This window comes from Calliopsis andreniformis, unplaced genomic scaffold, assembly GCF_051401765.1.
Source record: "Calliopsis andreniformis isolate RMS-2024a unplaced genomic scaffold, iyCalAndr_principal scaffold0048, whole genome shotgun sequence".
Taxonomy (NCBI): domain Eukaryota; kingdom Metazoa; phylum Arthropoda; class Insecta; order Hymenoptera; family Andrenidae; genus Calliopsis; species Calliopsis andreniformis.
In genome coordinates this window covers 3,687,656-3,711,157 of record NW_027480457.1, presented here as the reverse complement: position 1 = coordinate 3,711,157, position 23,502 = coordinate 3,687,656, and the positions used below count along the sequence as shown (strand labels likewise).

The 23,502-nt window shown below is 33.5% G+C and overlaps 1 protein-coding gene and 1 long non-coding RNA gene across 2 annotated transcripts; one reads left to right on the top strand and one right to left on the bottom strand.

The window, feature by feature from the left end:
- Positions 1 to 1,916: 1,916 nt before the first annotated feature.
- On the top strand, positions 1,917 to 11,300 carry LOC143187531 (uncharacterized). The gene is made up of 3 exons (XM_076391747.1): positions 1,917 to 2,149; positions 2,689 to 2,835; positions 8,017 to 11,300. The coding sequence occupies exons 1-3, from the start codon at positions 2,012 to 2,014 to the stop codon at positions 9,883 to 9,885; spliced, it is 2,154 nt and encodes a 717-aa protein (XP_076247862.1). The 5' UTR covers positions 1,917 to 2,011; the 3' UTR covers positions 9,886 to 11,300.
- Positions 11,301 to 16,835: 5,535 nt separating this feature from the next.
- LOC143187525 (uncharacterized) lies at positions 16,836 to 22,042 on the bottom strand. Its single transcript, XR_013003216.1, has 2 exons — positions 21,209 to 22,042; positions 16,836 to 17,422 (listed from the first exon to the last, which is right to left on the bottom strand). It is a non-coding gene; the product is annotated as an uncharacterized LOC143187525 (long non-coding RNA).
- Positions 22,043 to 23,502: the final 1,460 nt, after the last annotated feature.

Sequence of the window (23,502 nt, the reverse complement as noted above, 5' to 3'; positions counted from 1 at the left end):
TTTTTGATTTTTTTAACTTTAGAATTCTTCATTTCATATATTACTTCATTTATAAAATACGTATTATAGAAAATGTAATTCATATTTTAGGCATAAAGATAACCATAAAACACAGTTGCACTGTTCTCATATTTTACAACCGGTCTTTTATGGAATAAAATAATAATTTGAGTCATAATAATATAAAATCAAATTTATATAAAGATTGGAATTGTATATTAAAATTACTTGTAGAATAAAAAAAGAGTTGCAGGTTTGAACGGGATCCGAACTCGAGCAATGGTAAAGGGATATAGATGACAGGTATAGGATCTGCGCATTTTGACGTTCTTCGTTTCATTACAGTGACGAGGTGAGATTGTGAGATCCTATACACGTCTGATATCGCACTTACATTGTGTATAATGAAGAAACAAATGCAGTAGATCACATTTATATTCAAAACAGTCGTGTGCGTTTGGATACACCACCAGGCACGCATAGGGAATTGAAATATCTCAATACCCTCGATTAGCTGTCGCGATTTCGAGTAACACTCGGTCATGTTCGGCTCGCATCGCGCATCGCATCGCTCGCTCCTAACCTAGCGCGTTACCACCTATGTATATATACAGGGTGTCCCGCGTAACACTGTACAGTCCATTATTTCCTAAACTGTTTAAGATATAAAGAAGCTGTTTACATGTTATTTGCATGGAACTAGGGGGAAAATTTATTGGCTATAACAAATTATCTTTTAGATTATTATTTTTAAAGATATGATAGGTTCAGTTTTTTAAATAGAACTATATACTTTTTTTCAAATCACTTTGTAGTGCGTTTCAAGACAAATTCAACGACACAGAAATTATGTATCTTTTTTCAAATGGTTTTCGAGATATTGCATACGAAAGTTTAGCGCTTTTCAGCACAGGAAAACCTGCTCGAGTAGCGAGCATCGCAGGAAGTCTCGCCTGCGCGTCAAGTGCCACATGCCATACATTGTCCCTTGAAACCGATACGGGAGGGTCTGCTGCAGAAACGATAGGCCCACATTCTGGAAATGGTTTTCCTATGAACTTGACTATCATATCTTTGAAAATAATAATCTAAAAGATAATTTGTTATAGCCAATAAATTTTCCCCTGTATATGTGTAGATATATGTATACGTGTATTTATGTACACGCACACATATGCATTACCTTCATATTAATATAAAAACGAAATTTGGAAAAAGGGTTTATCTCAAGAATGGCATCGACGTGGGCAAACAATGAATAATATGAATGTAGTGGTATTTAGAATGTGACATGTGTAAAAGTTGTACACATATAAATAACATGTATCGTTTGATAAATACCACTACATTCGCACGATTCAGTGCTATATTGGCTCGTGCCGCTTGCAGGGATTTCAATAGTTGAATATGGCGTTTCAAGAGTGAGAGAGCAAGACTCATATTAACACTCTCTCTATTTTTTGCGAACGTCCAAAAGCGGTCGCGAAGCATCAAGTTCACGTACACATAGCTCGTATAGTAGTGTGTGCAGTGGAGGGGGAAATTTTCTAAGCTGCCTCTCGAATTCGAAATCATAAAATGGCTCCATCTTGCGTTCATCAGCCACGTGACCGTGGATAATACTATTCCTGTAACGAAAACTGTAATAGCAGATACCGACCTGGCAATCTCGAAAAGTCACTTGACTACCGTACCCCCTTAAATTGCACTTTACCTGGTATGCCTTCTCTATAAATTAAGTACTCAATGCGTGTACATGCATACACATCATACACCTGTTCGGACATGTGTACATGTTAGTTCTCCTCAGATCGGTACGCGGCGCTGCAAACATAGATTCAACTTTTAACATGGGAGCTTGGCTCCCCTGTATGTTTAAAGTTTTGTATGGATGGTAATGTTCCATAGAAAACAAGACGCTGACCGCGAAGTGTGAAATGTATTTAATTATAAATAAGCAGCAGGAGTGGCAAGATTTTATTCTACGTGTGTTATAATATTTAAAGTAACAATGAGCTGGGAAATCAGCTGTGCTGATATGTGTCGTGCGTGTATGAAAGTTGACGGTGTTCTTCTTCCTATGTACGACGACGACACGATTAGTCAAAAAAACTTACCTGACAAACTTGCCGAATTAGCATCAATACAGGTTAGCAGTAAATACTATTTGCATTTTGCATTTCTATTTATTTTTATAAAATAATTTTTACTATGATTAATCATGTGTAGTTTTTGCAAATCTATATATAACCTCAACACATTCATTTCAAGAACTTGTTTTCAAATGTAATAATTTTATATTTTCGTACGATAATAAGTACGTATATACTACCTATTATTATATCATTCTTATACTGGAAATAATACAAGCATCCGAAACATAAAAATGAATTAAATTGAAGTCATAGATTATATTTCCTACAATAATTTATAATGATAAAAGACAGATGATACTTACTAAAGGATTATTTTTTATTTAATGGTATTATTATTTCAAGGTGAACATATAATATTTAAACAAAATTTGAAGCATAATTCCAAACTAAAAATAATTCAAATCTAAATTAAAAGATTTCATAGAGTTTGAATAAAGTCAATGTTACTTTCTACAAATAGTAATGACTTTTAATATAAAGATATTTCAAGTTACATATGTATGTGTGTAATTTTAATTCACATTATTTATAGATCAACAGGTTTGATGGACTACCAAATATGCTTTGCGCAAAATGTGCATATCGTACAGATGCATTTTATAATTTCAAATTACAAGTTCAAGCAACTGAAAAAAAACTTCGCAAAATGTTTGAAACCCAAATCTTTTGTGATATAAAGGTAAGAAATATATGTTATAGCAGAATAGAATCAATGAAACAAACTTTTAGTTCTGTACAAAAAAGTCGCAATTCCAAGGGAAAGTTTTTCAATAGTAATAGACTTTAATTATAATAGGCGCTATGAGATTAATGAACAGAAAAAGTTTGTAGCTTGCTAAGTATCCTTAACTAATCAGTTCAGAAAAAAACAGCTTTTATACATATTGCAATATGTATTTTTAACCCATACACTGCCAATTACAAGATAGCTCATAATAGGTCCATATACCAAGACTGCCAATTACGAGATATCTCATAGTTTGCGCCACAAGTTTACAGTCATTTGAGTTGAAAATTATTAGAAAGGATAAACTGAAATTTTATATAATAATATTTTTCTTAAGAAACAACAAATTTAATATCAGTTTTCATTATCAAAATAATAATTTAAATAATTCAGTTATATTATATTTATTATATATATGTATTACTAAAATTAAAATACTTTTATTGTTGTGACTGCGTATGATAAGCTTTGAAGCAGGGATCCATGTAGAAAGCTAACTTAGGACATACAAGACAAAAACATCTATTTTCATTACATACACTCACTGCTTGGTTTTGTCTGTTAATTATTACTCGTTTATCCGAGTAATTAATTTAACGATCGTTGTAAAATCGAACAAAATGAAAAGAAAACTTTGTATATGAAAAATTTCATCGAAAAAAAAACATAAGATATCTCGTAGTGTTTTTTATTATTTTCAAATTACTGTAAATACCAGTTTAGTACTATATCTACAACTAACTAATATTAGATTTTGTGAAATTTTATGTCTTCTTCAAAATGAAATCTTGGTGCCTGGATACCAAGACACTCTGAATTTGCCTGACAGTGAATAGGTTAATGTACAAAAATAAGAAAGATAGTACTAACACTAACAGTAAGCATAATGTTACAAGTACATGAGAGGAATATAATTTAAGGAGTATTTTTGCCTATTTTAAACATATATTTCTATATTATATTACATACAGTGCGTAGCATACATATATTAAAATATTTTCTGGCATAGTAGAACAGAACAGAACTAGACATAGTGTTACAAAATACTTGATTTACTTGTATTTTACAATAATAATACTTTAGAATAAGAACTCTGTAAGCTAAATCAATGGTCAGAGGACTCTATACATAATTTTAACTCAACTGGTGCAATATTAGTATTATAGTATAATCTAGTTGAATTACCGGATTTCTGAAAAAAATGATTAACAGTGATAGATAGAAAAATCGCATCTTACCATTTTATTTTGCTATTAATGTTTAGAAATGATTCATAAATGATATTTGTATTAAATACTGAAAATAAAGTTACTAGAAATGCTGTAACTTGCTCCATATCAGTTGAGAATTAAGGATACATTGGTGACCAGTGATAAAATAATACAGTTTTAACATACTTTATTGTATAAACAAAAAACATTGAAATGTTTCTTGAAATATGCTTAGTGTTCAATTTGAAACTTTGACCTAGTGGTAATCTGAACCTTCTATATGCTTCTTACGAACCTTCTGACATACATGACACACACACACACATACACTTTTTCAAATAACGTGTTTGACTGTAGTTGAAACATGTATTTCAATGTATTTATTTGTCTCACTGATATGCACAATCTACTCTTAGTTCCAAAATCATATTGTTAACTTTAATGTTTTATTATTGTGATAGGAATATCTGACAATCTGACATAGATTATTTTGTGCTTCATTTGGGTTCACCTGCAAGTCCTCAAAGTATTTCAATGTACAGTAGCGGCCATCTACTAGAGACTGTTTTATAATTTCGGAAATAAACGGGATTAACCCATTCACTTCATTTGAAGAGCTGAGCTCGTCATACAACTCGTATAAAGAAATTATTTTCATGTGAATCAGGGGTATCACCTTTATTGATTGACGCAGGAAAGCATTGAATTTAGAAAACTAAAAAATTTTAATGAACTCTACATTCTTACTGACGATGGAGAGAGCAGTATTACATATTTCCTATTTTTATTATCTGTTAATTGAACCAATGCTACAGTGTTACGAAGAAGCTAATTGTTAGAAAGAAGAGTAATCCATTATTAATAATGTTGACCTTTTTGTGCATCAAAGTTTTGTACTATATTTGAAAAGTTTAGTTAGATAATTAAATAACTGAGATTATCATCTTTGAAGCAAACATTTTTGAGGCTATACACACTGATCTGAGAATTAGAATCATTGACCGTAAAGTGTCTGGTACTAACCTTTTGGTATCTGTTTTATTATCTACGTTAGATTATTTTGAATTTTTGGAAATTTATGAAAATACATTATTGTTCTTCAAGGAAGTAAAACAAAGTTACAAAGAGATAAATCAGATTAATACTGTACCATCATAAGTTTCTTTTCTCTTTTAATCGAGTAAGTTCTCGCAAAAGCAATGCATTTTCAAACACTTTCTGAAATTGACAGTGATGCGACCTGTTTATTAAAATAAATATTAGAAAGTGAACACTAGAAATGTTAATAGATCTGATACTGAAATGAGTTTCTATAACTTCAAAGAGACCATTTGAGAAATAATGGTCTTACATCTGTTTAATTTTCACAATAAAAATTTTATATAAGTTATTCTTGAAACTTTACTCTCACATCTAATATTCACTAACTTAATTTAGTTTGTGTTTATTTGATGTGAAGTAGCTATTCGCCGTTACAGTGACATGGTATAACAAAATATTAGTATCTGTAATTTATCAGTTCAAAATAATGTCTTATTAGTGTAAGGACGGTACTGCAAGGCGGATTATCAGGAGAAATAAAATAATAGATTTATTCAGGAGAGACGCAGTCACGCGGTTACATGGAGTTACGTTTTTTGAGGCACTGCCGCGGATCGTACCAAAATGCATATTGAGCGAGATTCGCGCGCGCACGCACGCACGCACGCACGCACGCACGCACGCACGCACGCACGCACGCACGCACGCACGCACGCACGCACGCACGCACGCACGCACGCACGCACGCACGCACGCACGCACGCACGCACGCACGCACGCACGCACGCACGCACGCGACACTCTTACGTTAGTGTTATATCATGTGATAACAAATATGCATTATTTTTGAGTAGAGCATTTATTTTAGCATTTATTAAACGATTTTAAGTAGTTTAATGACACTGTTACACTCGTTATACAAGTGAACCATGTGAAACCATTATTCGAATAAAATGAATTTTCTGACAAATTATATATTTCCCAGTCACCAGAAAAATGATATAAAAAGTATGGAAATTATTTCATTCAGAATAGGTAAACTGTAGAATTTGATACCTTTTTAATTAGTCGAACAAACATTCTGTTGATGTTATTTTTAGAATGATAGAATATAGAATAAGAAATTGAGTTTTTCATAAAGTTCTAGAGGGGGTCCTTAACATTCGTATCTTTTGGCATCGGCAACCAACGGATTTTTTTTTAAACTTATGTACATAAGTACTAATTGCATATACTGATTGTCAGACTAGAAATACATAATCTGAATTACTTTGTGTTACTTGATATTAAAGTAATTGGAAAAGCATAAGAAGTTTGCCCATTTATATTATAGAATATCTCACGCGCAGGTATATTGTCATTTTGAAATTTGTCGTGTTAAGAATCTGTTACAGAGTAATTGCTAAGTTTATGAGAAGTACAAGTTTGTTATTCGAGATCATTTCAAGATTACTGGATTGTCATAAATCAACGTATATTAAACTAGCGTAGCTGCTTAAAAAGTCCACCACCAAATTAACACTTGTTATGTATTTAGGACACGGGGCGCAACAAATTATACACACAGTATACAAAAAAATGTATACTTCACGTGGCAGCTACATGGCGTACGGACAAATGCGCTACCCGCAGTTATGCTGCTACACACACATTCGCTTTCCTTTTTTTCCCTAAACAACACTTCAACTACGCCACCACTTAGCGCGTGTCACATTTTACATTATACTTTATTCCATTTACTTGCATTTGTTGTTTGCGTATATCAGGGTGTGTATCACTTGTTTTCTTGTGTTTCCTAATATACGATAATACCGAACCTAATATCGACACCTGAAGGGTGGTTTTATATTCTCTTTTATATGTATTTAAACAAGGGTTGTATCCAACAAGCCTTGTGGCAGATGTTTTCCTTCAACAGTTAGTAAAATTCTTCTTCCTGTATAAATGGCATCATTAAGACTGATACGCGACCTGTCACTATTGTTTTTACACCTCAGTTAAATAATATAGGGTGCGAGAGGTCCGATCGGGCGACCGTAATCTTCGGGCGTGCGGGTTGCTTACTTGAAGCAGCGTGCACCACTACCTATAGCTGCTCACTGTGGAGTTAGTTTTACGAATTCCATTTTCGGCAATAGCTTGTTTTGTAGACTAAAGTTCAAGGAATATGTTTATATTTTTTGTTTAATTTTTGACCTTCGACCCTCTAAGGGAAATTTGCAAAAGAAAAGTTTCTTTATAATTTTCCATATTACAAAAAAGAGTTTCCAGTTAAGAAATATATTATTAAAATAGACCAAATCTTCCCGATTAAAATAAAAACAGAATCAACTCAATACGACAAATAATTCCCGAAATAAAAATTCTTAAGTACACCTCGGTTTCACGAAAATAGGCAAAGATTGAAAACTTTGGCCGCTTGTATTTTTTAAACAAATTCGAAAACAGAAAAATGATGACTTAACCTCCCTATAATTTTATGTGGACTACATCATATTCAATTTTGAACAAAATCCCTGATATCAAGGTCAAAAAGTGATCGATTTGGCGTGGCATGACCCGTGTACTAATCTGTAATGAATATTTACGTCTGTTGTCTAAATTAAACGATCAGAAAGAAGTGGATGTAATTACTAAATTTTCTTTAGATTTACTGTGGCATGTTGTGAACTTACATGTTATGGATAGATTGATATCTTTTCAAGAAAAATGCTTACAAACATAAATGCCTGCCATTTTATTTATTCATTGAGAATATTAATTCGCGGCAACTGAGAGTTAACACACGAGTTATGTCAATTTATCACCCTGATAATTAAACACAAAATATTTTAAGAATTTTGGCTTGAATTTGTCTTATTCTAACCGTATTATTTTTCAGGAAGAGGCATTGTGCAGTGACTTTGAACAAGAACATATAGAACAGTTGAACGAGTTATCGCAACTGAAAGAAGTAGATAGCAGAAAAGACGTTAAGTCGCCAAATTGTATACAAAATGCAGAAGAGTTTTATTCTGAAGAAATTAGTAGATGTGATAAAGGACAACATGTACTAGAAATCGATATGTCCGAATTAGTAGACGAAAATACCGAATTTAACCATACTGATATACCTGGATTGAGAAACATTAGTACTCCCAAATTGCCAGAGATAGAGGTTATTCAAGATAAGCCAATAAAGGGAGAAATACCTGATGAAATATCGAAAATGTTGGAATCCCAACAGTTGGATTATACAATAATGTATATACCAGTAGAAAATGTTTCTTCGGAACACGTAAGTAACAATCAGATGCTTCCTTGTGAGACAGAAACTACAACTAAATTGGAAGATGATAATAATATTCTTGTATCTGACTGTAATAGTCATATATTAAATGAGTCGGCAAATAATGAACCGTTTTTAAATGCTGTGTATGTTGAAAAAACTGAAGAAACAAAAGTTATGAAAGCAGATAATGACACAGAAACTTGGAAATCTGTGAGTTCGAGGGAAAGTTTAAGACGGAAAGTAATTGAAGAAAAAAAACAAAGATTTTCATTACAATTGAATCAAGAGGTCGAGGAAAGCGATGATTCTGACTCCGACTATTTTATTGACCCCAAAGATAACATACTTGGTAGTTTAAACGATACAATAACAAGAATAAAGGAGATAAGACTTGAAGATGACACGATACAGTACCAGTGCACTCTATGTTTACAAAATTACGACAAATTGACTGGCGTTTTGTTGCATACTATAGATAATCATGTACCAAGTAGCGGACCGTTCTTTTGTGTAGTATGTGAGAAAGATTGCGAAAGTCATAGAGAATTACGAACACACGTGAAAACTCATACGGGCCAGTTTCCCTATTCTTGTTTTATATGTAATAAAGCTTATTCCATGAAACGGTATTTGAAGAGACACATGGTGTGCCATACTGATTTTCCGAGACATCGGTGTCCAAAATGCGGACTTAGATTTAAAATTAAATCAGAACTGGAATCTCATATTACAACTCATGTGCGTGGTGCTCCTTATGCTTGCAGTCAGTGCCCACGGCTGTTCAACCACAAAGGTAATTACAAACGACACTTAATCACTCATTTAGACCCGCAAGGTCTTCATCTGCCCAAGTATCCCTGCAAAGTCTGTGGGAAAAGATTTTTGAATAATCGCACTTTGGAAACGCATATGCGTGTCCATACCGGTGAAAAACCGTTTAAATGCGAAGTGTGTGGAAGATCATTTTCACAGCAGGGAAATCTGCTGAATCATGTGAGGATTCATTCCAATCCACGAAGCTATACATGTGAGGTGTGTGGTAAACGATTTAATCAGAGAGCAACATTAAGAGATCATAGTCTTTTGCATACTGGAGAAAAGCCGTATGTTTGTAATGTTTGTGGAATAGCTTTTACATTTAGTGCAGCATTGAGACGTCATATGTGGACACATACAGGTGGGAAACCATTTGGATGTGAAATTTGTAGTGCTCGTTTCGTTGGAAAATATGATTTAAGAAGGCATATGAGAATACATACAGATAGACCTCGTGCGAAACGAAAAAAAGGTATTGTGAAGTTGAATGATGCGCAGGAAAAGGTTAAAGAAGAAAGTGTTGCCATTTCCGAACACCATGGCACAGAGACTGTTTTAATTGAACAGGTTCTCTTAACTCAGGATGTTACACAAGTTGTGCGACAGCAGGAATCTGAAAAAGAAAATGTTGATGCTCTTTTTAATCTTATACAGTATGGTTAAATTTGTCACTTGTATTGTACTATGTACACTACATTACTGTGTTTAGATTGTGCCTCATCTGTACATTTTTTTTTCATATAATAGATTATTTCTTAAATTATATTTTTTTAAATATAAGATTCTGTTTAAAAGAATGCTTATGACTTAGAAATCTCGTAAAAAAATTACCTTGAAGATTTTTTTCCATCACTGTGTACATCTTTTCAAATAGTGAAACTTTGTCTTACGAACGTTTTTGATACAACGATAAATACGGAACATATTTAAGGTTTCCTGTTTCTCGTGACCCTGTATAACATGTAAGAAAGTCAAAGGGAAATTATTATCATTACTAAAATTTATTTTAATAGATGTTTCATATTTCCTGTTGCAACCAGCCAGTTAAGACCGCTGTATAACTTCAGAAACAAGCGAGATGAACGTTTTCTAAAAATTACTTTCTACATATTAAACTCAAAAAAAATGTATGTTAGATATTGTAAAACGTACAATCAATAGAACTTTATGTTGGATTAATAAATTACAGAGATGTTTAGTAGAAATGCAACATTTGTCTAATTTTCAGAGTCTAGTAGCGATGCTCTTTAGCAAACAGTAAATGTAATTTTGCAGTCTCTTCAGAAAGACAAGGTCTTTTGCGAGGTATACAATCTGTTAGATTAAGTTTATTTAATCATTACCATATTGTTTGATCATTAATTCTAGTGGTAATTTCGATTTGAATATCATTGCGAACTTACTCAATAGTTTTGTGACGATCAGATGTAGAAAAGAATTTAATCTTCACGAATTTTTGTTTCGCAAAGTCTATTTTTTCTTGTCACCTTATGTACTGAACCTGTATTTGACATGAATTGTCTAGTTTTTAGCATACACTACTTTGTCAATATTTTCTTCTCGATGCTTTTATTACGTAATTCATTTTTTGATCGGTTACAGTTTTTCCTTCATGGTTCATGATTACTGACAAACACATTTACTTACATTCTTTGATGTATCAGGATCTAGTAATGGTGTTAATAACAGTGTTAATAAATTAGCTGTGTTTTGGTGTATAACTAATAGGTCTTGAATAGTTATCCGCCATACCAATGGTATGGTACAATGAAACGTTAAAACTGTTTGTAATTTAGTAGTTCAAAATAAAATTATATCCATCAGTATGCATTACCTCCAAGTTTAATATGTGAAAAGTAATCTTTAGGAAACATTTATGTCTAGGCGCACACGACCGACAAACGATAACTGATAATTGTCGATCTACAGGCCGATTACAGGCTTAATGAATTTTTATATACCAATTGTCTTTTTATCCACTAGATAGAAAAAGGATCGTTCAATCTGTAATCGGCTTTTCGATCGACAAAATTGTCGGTCGTATGCGCATAGGTTATTTCGGAAATTACAAAATCATTTTACGCAGCTGGCTGCTATAATACTGTATGAGAATAAATGCGTCGTATGTAAAGAATAAACACGGAATGAATACTACGTAATAATATGTTTACTATGTAAAAAATAAATACAGAATACTGTATTGAAATTTCAGAGGCTTCTAATAGAGAATAAAAGGCACGACATTTTAAAATTTAGAATATTTTGTAAAAGGGAAATAATGCCGTTCCAATTTTTAGGATGCATTATAACTACTACAAATTAGTAAAATATATTTTGTTCTTATAAACTGTCACTATTTGCATTCCCTATTCCGTCTGTATTTATAATAGAAGAAATGTTATAAATTGTGTGTATGTGACTTTTGTTTCTAAATTCAAGTAGTACAAAGACTTTTATAGAAATTGTAGAAGATACCTTTATAAATAACCTTTAAACAAATAAAATGTATTATTATATAATATCCTTTAGTTTCAATGCTAACTTTTCAGTATGGACTTCTTTAATTTCAGTCAGTCTTCGATACTAAAATATACTATGTACAGTATCCCTATTGCATAATTGCACCCAAGACATTCCTACTATTGTATAAATTCATTGAACAAGACCGTACAAGGACTTGTTGGGATTATTTGATTATGAAGAAATGATTATTACACTATTGTGTCTTTTATACTTAAAACTTTTATTATTCAAAAGGAAGGTATATCCCTACCGAACCGACTCTTATGAGCGACTAATTTCTACGTGCTACAGTTATGGGATAGAACTTGCCGGACCACGAACCCTTATTTCTATTTATATAAACAACTAACGCTCGGCCCGGGAACCAAAGTTCCAAGAATCAATTCTTCTAGAGAGAGATTATTTTTTCGTAATAAAGAACTCCTTGCTGGACGTATTTTAATTCAACAGAACTTAACAATGGGAAATATCAATGTTTATATTTCTCATTGAATTTTGACGTAGTTTTCACTAATTGTTTCCTTCCATTCTCTCAATTAAAACGATTCCAAATATGGCACAATTTAGGTGATTTATATCTGTTGGGTGGATTCAATAATCAAATGTAGTATCCCGTTCCCTGTTTTCCATTCCGTACAAAGACAGCTTCGGTGTTTGGGATCGTTGTCCTCTTAATGTGTTCTCTAGTCTCTGGTTTCATCAAACCAATGTTACACCGATACTAGGGGACCTCTTTCGTACAATTTAGGCATTTTCTGGGCATTTAAATTATCCGTAAAAACGCATAAAGACCTGAAATTCCAAACGTTGAAACACCCACAAACATGAACTTTTATTGCGTGTTTAATGCTTCTGTGGATAATTGGGTTTCCATGGACACACTAGGTTCGTTTGACATGAGTTCAAGCCCAAAGAGACAACTCGTTGCTGAACACAACATTGTTCCAATCACGGTCAACGCTTTCGTGCGCCCACGACAACCATTTTTGGATGTGCTTCATTGAAAGCAATGACTTTAAAATTATACTACGCCATGCAACACTATTTTCTTCCAACCAACATTTGATTGTTAAAATACCTATATTTATGCCCTTTCTGCTAAAACTGTTCGTCTTTTATATAAGAAAGTGTCGGTTCTTTTGTAAAAAGTTGCAAAACCGCTTTATCTTCCCTTTTCGTCGTTGCTCGCTTCGAACCTCGATCAGAGAGATCATCGACACACTTTGATTCCTTATGCCGTTGCACTCATTTATTTACAGATTCGCGAGACATATGCAAATAGTTTGCTGCATCTCTGACATTCATTTTGGGTCCTTTCGGGTGATAGCACAAGAAGACCGCTTCGAATTGTTTAGCGGATACGGCACTCATCTCGAAATGATCTGAACTTCTCAGTGACAGTGAATTGGGGCTATTGCGTATTAGAGGAGACTTTTGTTGTCACTCTCTCGTTTGTTTGCGAGAACTAGTGTGTTCTACCTCCAATCGCCGTTAGGTGTAAAGGAGATAATATTTTGGGGTCCTTGGCCAGGTTAAAAAGTTGGAACTTACTGTAAACTTTACTACTTTTTATTCAAGCACTGTTTAGCTGTGGCACTGTTGCAAACTGTACCGCAAGACAGGCCACGCTTAAGTGCGTTGCAGTTGTCGGTCATTTCGGCAATCAATGACCTTTCGGGAGGCGTAACGGGGGGCCGGGGCCGTCACGTTTTGCCGACTCTCCTGGAATTCATTAATTCGGCGCGAAGTCATTGACCTGAACGCGGGTATGCAATTGAATGTGCACGTGTAATTAACACGAGCTATAACACTTTGTATGTTTTGACTAGCATAATCTTTGACTTATTGGGTATGAAATTTCACACATACCGCATTCACGTTCTTGTGGTACAGACTTTACTACCATAAACTTTAACCAAACGTTTTTTTTCATCAAAGTACATTTACACGTTATACTGGCAAGAGGACTAAACCTTACACCGCCATACGCCTGAAGTACAATATTAGTTTTCTTTAAATTTTCGTTAGCTGTTGTTAGAATTACTGACAACATGGATCTAACGGGGTCCGGATGAGGTATTAGAGATCGGGTGTCGCAAATAAAGTGTACGCTGAGTATGTAAGTTTGTCTATCCTAAGAAGGACAGACGTTTTTTTAATGAATATTGTTCCCAAAAGGAGGGAAAGGGGGGACAATCCGATGTTGACCTTGCGACGATCCTGCTCCTCGCTGCTGGTGATGCCCTCCTTGTCCGGCGGCGGTCAGCGACGCTGGCGTCTAGAAAACGAAGGGTTAGCGAAACAGCTAGCAAATAATTTAAGCTGGACTGTGTTCTCCCGACTTCAGGCGCCGACGATGAGCCTATGTGGAGGGGAGACTAGTACCTTGCCGTAACGCTAAGTACAGCGTAACGCTGTATTACCGACGTCTCTTCGCACTGACGAAATCGTCGGTAGGCCAAGGTACGGAGAGGAGAGACCCCCTTTCATCTGTTTAACGCACCTTACAATAAGGCTTGCTTCGTACGAATGTCGGCTTTCTCTAAGATTCGTGAGCGCGAGTCTCTCTCTCTCTCTCTCTCTCTCTCTCTCTCTCTCTCTCTCTCTCTCTCTCTCGCACGCGCGCGAATTTTGTTCGAAAAGACGTTCCCACTGGGCGAGCATAGATCTGGGTTAGGTGCATGGTCGCTTTGGGTCTGCCGGGCTCGTTTGGTGATTAAGCAGATCACGGTGCAGGTTCGCTTGGTACTTCAAACCCTCCTGCTCGTAGAGTTGGCAGTTTCGAGTGCACGGCGAACGCGCTCGCGGCCCGAACTTACAGCAATGGGAAGCGACCTTTAGACACATAAATTCCTAAGACAATTCTGTCTCTCAATAAGTCTTGTTCATCCAGGAATTTACAATCTTTTGCTAATTTTCTTAAATTTTTAACAAAATTGTGAAATGATCATTAATGAATCTTTCATGCACTATGTTCTTCTTTGGAAGAAAATATTCGTCAAATTTTTCTACGAATACTTTATAATTTTTTCTTTCATTTTCTGTGATATCGAAATTGTCATAAACTTCTAGTTTTTCTCCAATCACATTAAAGGCGTAATCTCAAACTTTAAAATGAATATAGACTCAAAGTTATATTGTGATAATAAGATTGCAATATTTATGTCGAAGAACCACGAAAATTCGAAATGGAATAAACACACTGACGTAAGAATACATTTTCTAAAGAATTTCATAGAAAAAAAGATCATCGAAATTGATTATGTTAGTTCCGATGAAAGTACAGCGAATATGTTAACAAAGACGCATTGTAAAGATAAATTTGTAAAATTTAGAAATAAGTCAGGACTGATAAAGTAAAAACAAGTTTGTGTAAACGTTGATGTGAAGCGATTTCATGCGCTACCTACGGCGTCACGTATGAAATCGAGGAGTATTAAAGAATGTGAGATCAGGAGAAGTGACGAAATTGACTAGGGTGTGACGTCACTTTTTGTTAATGGCATTATGGGCTTTTTTGCAAAATGTCCGAAAAGTATGTGTGCGTGCTTGTGAGATATCTGTAAGAATCATAAAATATATGAAACACTGAATGTTTAATTGTTGTTTGACTAAGAAAGTGTGAACCATACAAAGTGATAGAAAATAAATGGTTTTATTTCAACTTATTCCTGTTGAACTTCACAAGTTCTAATAATTCAAATCCGGAGATTAAGCAGGCCACTTTATAACATTAACTTTTTAGTTTTCTAAATATTACTTTACGATATGGGCAGTGTCCTTTGGGTCATTATATGTCTGATAAACTCAGTCCTCGGGCATATGATTTCTTGCAAAAGGTACTAAAATGTCCTTTACTATATTGAGATATACAAACTGATCCATCATACCGTGTATTCTATGAACGGGAGGACCAACCGCCTTCATTGTTAAGTACGGATCCACCACCGCCTTCCACAGTAGGTTTAATACATCGTTTGTTAAATTCTCACCAATACGACGTCTTATATAAGTTTTTCCGTCAGATCCAAATCTGTTGAACTTTGATTCATTAGTCATTATAACTTTCCTCACTGTTGAGATGTTCAGTTCAGATACTCCTTGGCGAATGCAATTCTGGCACGTCGATTTTTCTCTGAGATGAAGGTTTCTTTTCGAGCAACACGTCCCTTCAAATCAAATTCATTTAGATAGCGACGTACAGTCCGGACAATTATTTTTTTTCCTTTAAATATTGCGAAATTTCAGCATGAATATCGACTGTTGTTTTAAATCGATCTACCTCCGACAGTCAATGAATTTTCCGATCAGTTCGAACATCAGTTTTACGGCTACATATCTTGCGTGAAACATTATCTGCAGTCCTATAACGCTCAATATAATGAATTGCATTACAATAAGCTTTCCTGGATATTCCCAATTCTTTAGAAATTTGCCAATATGACTTTTCTTGCTTCCGTAGAAGTTCGACTTGGCGACGTTGTTCTGGAGTATTATTCTCTCTACTCACTGTATACAGTATACACTATATTGCACTTCTGCCTTACCATACTGCATGAAAGGAACTAGCAAAATTTGAAACCAAAGCGAAGTTTTTATATTCTTTATTCTTTAAGTAGCTGTCCACGTAAAATCGTCTACGTTATGAAAGAAATGTTTATATTGTTTTAAATTCCTAGAATACGTGACTCTTTCTTTTGCTAACGTATACCAGGGGAAGCTATACTTTTATAAGAACATTGTGTTTGTTTTGCTAGAAGCTTCATGAAAAAACTATTGATGTTAAGAAGACAAAATTGAAGGCCTCCGTAAATATATGGTCGCCAATTGTATGTGCAGCTATTGTAAATAGGTTATTTTTGATAAGGTTGTTTATGCTTAATCTTAAATTGTACGTTGTTATGTATAATATCCCCTACATTGTCCAAAAACTTATTAATATTTGTGATTTGAGTAATATAAAATTGTTAAGCTATGTCTTCTATGTATTTATGAATTGATGGTAGTTGTGCATCCTTACGAAGTATTTTTATTCTCTCATATCTACTTCTATTTAGTGTTGGAGGGGTTATAAGTAATAAAAGCGCAACATTACCAAGAACATACATGTATTATCCGGGTAGCACCGATGTAGAACAATACAATAGTTTCTATGAAACTGCATTGTGATTATGATCGCTAGTTACCAGAAAACAAAGGAAGACAACAAACGGTAGATTCACGCGCGCCCGACACTCCCATTCCACAACTAGCGTTGTACATGGCAACTTAATTTCTTCGTTTAGTGTTAGTTTAAGGCACTTATTTTGGAATACTTCTAATAACTTAAGGTTTGTTTGAGTAGTTGAACACCATACACGTGCAGCATACATTAGTATATATTATTCTTTTGTTTTTGATTTGCACTGTTAAGTTCTTAACCATTAATGGATACGAGTACACCTTTTTCATTACTGAGTATACCTTTCGAATCGTCTGCTTAATGTGCATATCATAAAGTAGTTTTGAATCAAGGTGCATCTCAAGGTATTTAACATTATTTGCTGGTAATAACTTCTTGTTGTACAGAGTTATAAGTGTGAATATTTTATTATCTTTTTTCTTCTTGGCGAATATTATTACTTCTGTTTTGCTGCCACTATTGCGTTAAAAGAGTGTGCAGATATTACTGTATTGTCTACAAATAGAGCTATCTTAGTTTTTAGAAATTCAGGTATATCATTTAGATAAGTTTTAAATATTTGTGGTCTTAGTACTGAGTCTTGAGCTATACCTGCTTTAATTTTTTTTGTTTTTGATTTTGTGTTGTTATAAATTACTTTAAATGTTCTTCCCGTGACATATGAGTGTATCAATTTAATTAGATTTTTAGGATAACCCTGTTTTATCATTTTATATAATAACCCATCTATCCATACCTTGTCAAAAGCTTTTTGATTATCTAATAATATCATCACAGTTACTTTATTTTTATTAAAGTTAACACTTCTATCATTAACTATTTTTACTATTTGTTACACAGTGCTGTGTTGTTTCTAAAAATCAAACTAACTATCCTTTGTCAATTTGTTTCTTTCTTCATAATCCCTAATCTTACTAAGCATTGTTAATACACTTATAAGTTTATAACTCGCAGGATCTGTTTTATTTTTTCCTGGTTTTGGAATAGGCATGACATTTGCCTTTTTCCAACACTTGGGAAAATACATACAGTGAGTCTCAAGAGTATTCGTACTCTTACAATTTTACACTTTAAATGATTGTTATTTCGTGATTTCGTAACAATGCAAGTTATGGTATTCTTATGAAGGGGATTGTATACTACAATATCTAAGCTTTCAAATTCATGTAAACTTTATTGTAAAAAAAAACTGTCAACATAACAAAAACATTATTTTAAGTACATTATGACGAAATTAGCCTCATAAGAGTGTTCGTACCCATACAATATTACTACAATATTATAACAACTTATACAATATTACAACGATTAGTATTTGGTTGGACCTCCTTTAGATCTTACAATACTTTGTAAACGATTAGGCATATTCCGAACTAATTTTTTTGTGTATTCTGGTTCAATATTACTCCAGATTTCCATAATCTTTTGTTTTAACGTTTCTTTGTTTCTTATTTCCAAATTTCGCAATCTCGAAAGGGTTTACATCTGGACTTTGGGGATGTGTTGCTAAGACATCATGAGCGGTGTGTTTAGGATCATTATCATGTTAGAAGTAGTAATTACCTTCAAGTTACAATTTAACTGTACTCGATGTCAAATGCTTTCGTAAAATGTTCAGATAATACATTTTGTCCATAATCCCTTCTATAAAAACTAAATCGCCAACGCCATTAGCAGCCATACACCCCCATACCATGACAGAGCCACATCCGTGCTTAACCGTACCTTTCAAATTTTTTAATTCGTACTCAGAATTTGCAGTCCTCCATACCATAGTGCGTCCGTCAGAGTTAAACACATTAAATTTACTTTCATCCGAAAATACTACTTGTTCCCAAAAGTTAAAATCTTTATGAATATATTTTTTCGCAAATTGTAATCGCTTTATTCAATTTTTCTTATTAATGAAAGGCTTTTTCCTGGCTACTCTACCATGAAAATTTTGTCTTCGCAAAACTCTTCTGCAAGTTTCTGCAGATACTTGCTTATTAAAGTTTTTTAAGACAAATGTTACCAACTTTGGGGCACTTATCCTTGGATTTTTCTTTACTTCTCTAATAATTGCTTTTTCTTCTCGAGTTGTCAGCTTTCTTGGACCTCCTTTGTGTTGTTTATTTATAACATTCCCAGTTATTTTAATATTTTTTATTACATACTGTATCGTTGATTTACTCCGATTAACTAAATTCGCAATTTGCAAATAAGATTTGCCTTTCATATGTAATTTATAAATTACTTTCCTCTCAGCTATTGATACTTTACTACTTTTTCACCCCATTTTAAACACAGACTGACTTTGGTGAAGTGATACTGAGTACTAATGTAACATATAGTATATCAAACAAAATATCACACCAAGGCCATTTAAAGATGTAAATATTTTGATTTTATATGTGAAGAATTCATACAGTACGAATACTCTTGTTAGGCTAATGTCGTCATAATGTACTTACACTTACATTTTTGTTATATTGACAGTTTTCTTTCACAATAAAGTTTATATGATTTTGAAAGCTTAGATATTCTAGTATACAATCCCCTTCATACGAATACCGTAACTTGCATTGTTACGAAATAACAATCATTTAAAGTGTAAAACAGTAAGGGTACGAATACTCTTGAGACTCACTGTATGTTTAATCATTGTGTTTATTATATAGTATAATTGAACTATGGCCTTTTTTGTTAGGTTTTTTATTACTATATTCTGAATTATGTCTATCACTTTTTCCTTAGCCTATTTCTTTCTTTGATTAGATTTATTATATTCTCAGAAAGGTAAATTCCTTGAGTTACTACTATTTTTGTTTTGACTGTTTTATCTCTTGCTTTTCGAATTGCTTCTGTCAATTTTTCAGTTTCCATTTCTATTTCTTGTTTAGTGTTTATCTTACTTTTAATTGTATCGAGACAGTATTATCATGTAAATAGTGAATTAGCGTGTAATGAGTGAATTAGCGTAAAGTCGCGCGGCGATGCGACACGACGATGGGACAATGCAGATAAAAAGGATCCGCCCACGTACAAAGGTAGCGCGCTGCACCCTCATTGGTTGACGCTAGGTGCGAAAATAAGTATAAAAGGCGGCGATTAAGACAAAAACGAGGCTTAACGGAGCAGACGTAGAGCACGGCACTCCGGTCAACTGAAACATAGGAAGAAACTAATCCCCCTAGAGGAAGACGTCAGAACGCACGGCACCTCTAGGTTTCGGCACCCCAAACCTCGTTCAAGCAGACGTAGAGACGGCTCTTGTGCGATTTTCCTTCCACGATCTATCCTCAACTTCCACGGGAACATACTTATCGCGTCGCGGACGTTTCTTTTTACCGGGAAAAGCGAAAGACTAACGATATTCTTTTCCGACTAGAACCCATAGACATTAAGTGATTTGTGTACCACCTAGTGTACAGTGTTTAAGTGCTTCTATTTCTGTTTTAAATAAATTGTGTTAAAAAGTGGTTACATAATGATAATGTTTCTATCTAAAATTTCCCAGAACTTTTTCTAGTTTACAGTTTTATAATCAAAGATACGTTTTCCCATTTTATCTTTAAGCTCATTTCCTATTTTCAATATAATTAGTAAGTGACCACAGTTCAATTCGTTTAGTGTATATGGTTGTATAATATTTGCAATTTATTTGTTTAATATATCTATTGTTGTGAGCATCCCACCATTATAGGGTATATGTGTTGGATTTTATGTGTGTTACAGTCTTCTGTGACAATTCCAGTTAATATGTTTGGCATTTATATCACCAATCATTAGTACTTTATGTGATATTTGCATTAAAGCTTTTAAGTCTTCATTACTAAATAGACTTGAAGACTTATTATAAGATGATGTAATATATATATTACTCTTAAGCCTAATAGAAAAATTATTCTCCTTTTCACAATTATATCCCTTCATTTTTAATGTTTCAGGGCCTGTTAGTTTTGTTTCATTCACTAATAATATATCTATCTTATTTCTATATAGGAAATTTGTTACTTCTGTTGTTTTGCCTTTAATATTATTTGCATTCCAACTACATATTACTAATTTATTTAGGTCCATGGTTCAACATTTTAGTAAAATTATAAAATACTTGGAACTTTTCTAATTCTGCTTTACAAGTTACCAGCTGATTGTTTAATTCGGTAATTAACCTTACATTTTGAGTACCTCTACTAATTGGTCAAGTATTCCCATTTCTTGTGATAATGTTTGGAGATTATTTAATTGTTTGTCATTCCTAGTATTACTACTATTAATATCTCTTTTTCTGTAACTTACTCCTAATTTTGTTCCTATCCTTTTTATGATCTCTTCCTTTGTCTTCCTGCATCTCTCTTAGATGATAAATATGTATCTTTATTGTGTTTAGTTTTCTGCAAATAGTTTGTTTGTTGTGACAGTTATGTTACTGTATTACGTTTCTTATACTTGGTGTCTTTTAGGTTTTATTAATTCATTGCAGCCTTCGTAAGTAAGCTTCACATTTGGTTGAATTGGCTGGATGGCTGTCACTACAGTTTGCATATTTAGGTGTTTCATCCCTGTTCTTCATGGACAGGTTTGTTATATGATTCTGAGCAGTCTTTAGACAGTTTGGTGTTACATGATAATTCAACGTAGCATGTCCTCATTCTTGGTATCTGGGACATAGTGTAATTAACTTCTTGTTATAGTATTTCTCCTATTTTACTTTTCTATAGACTAAATACTTGGCATTTTGGTTTAATCAATTTACAGTAACACTACCTCTTAGTGTAACCATGTACAAAGGACTAGACATACCATGCATTTCTGTACATCTTATTACATCTATCCCTATTTCCTTTAGTTTGGTTTTCATATCCTGCATGTCTTTACTGTAGTTTAATTCTCTTATTACAAATGTTTTTACTTTTTCCTGTTTGTTGGTGTACGTATGGTATTCTGTTTCTTCGTCTATATTTCTCAATAGTTCTTTATAGTCCTCTATAAAATGATAGTAATTGCAACATAATTCGGATCATTTTTAATTATTCGTATCACACCGTCTAAATCGTATACTTTACGAAAAAAAACATCGAGTCAAGCCGTAACGTGAATCCTCACAAAGCTCAATTTTTCTATCAAAACCTAGACAAGTCACTCGTATTTACGATCATTACAGTCACTTTCTCTACTAACATCAATGATTAGTTCTTCGACAGACCGTTATTCGTGAGCACAGGACGAAACACTTTCGAATTTCGAAGTCGGTACTGCAGTTTGACTGTGAACACGAAACCCTATAAGATGTAAAGTCTACTTGTATACTTGGTCAATGGTATACCTTAAGTTGAAGTAGAATGTCGGTATGTCAGTTTATACGTCAAATAAGCAGCCCTGCCACTCGTCGATATAGACACTGGCGGCGCCTAAGCGAAGCTCCCAGAACTGTATTTCCAGCAGAATCGACACAAAGTTATTTGAAATTACTTATATGTTCTAGATCTAGTTTTGACAGAATTAATATGGAACATATGTAAACAGCGCTTTTGGCAGTTAAAATCCCTACAAAATAGAAGTTAGTGAGACCTCTGTCGGAGCTGAATCGAAATCAACAGATCCTGCAATCGAGGACGTTATGATAAATACTACTTGATATCTAAAGAGAAAGTTATCCATCAGCAAAGCTTTTCTTTCATTTGTTCGCAATAGAGGGAAGCATGCTGTAGTTTTGTTAATTTAAACAAAGTTTATTACAAGTTTTGGTGGCCAAACAATCCTTTTAATTAAATATATTGGCAGTCGATTATATACTAATTGATATTATACCTGTTTTAATGATATGAAAATTACTATTGCATTATTATTACAATATAATGTTATTAATAAAGTATGTATTTTAGTAGAATAAAGTGCTACTAAAATTTATTTAATCAAATACCTAATTCAAGTTACTTAGAAGCAAAACTCATGTGACAGTATAGCAAAAAAGTGTACGATATATGCTTGAAAATACATATTTTTATAATTGTCACGTAAAAGTAAAGAAATGAATGTCCATTTGCAAATTAATCAGCTATTTAAGTAATTATTATGAATATTACCTTTTTGTAAAAGTATATTTGTGAGAAAAGATATTTGTGTGTGTAGCGGTCGGTGAGAAAATACGTATGTACAAACACATCGGATAAAGTTAATATCGGTATGTTGAATGTCTGTGAACAGATACGTTATTACATGTCTATTAACAATAATATGGCCATAACAATGATTTTAGTTATTATTATAGTGATAGTTAACCATTACCATCAATAATGATAAATCTTTTTTTAGTCAGTCAAAACGTCACCATGTAATGACACTGTGTAGGTTAAGCTTAGGAATAAATGATTTGTTACATACTGTACAGAAAATTGTTTATAGTATATAAAAAAATTAAAACAAGAGAAAAAAGGAGACATGGTGAAATACATTTACGTACATTTATGTAGAAATAAAATTTTAATTTGGATATATTTAACTAGAATAACCAGTAAATAGACTGCACTGTATTTTCATATTTTGATTCAGTTCATAAACTGCTTGTGTACTGATTCCCGCAATATTTACAA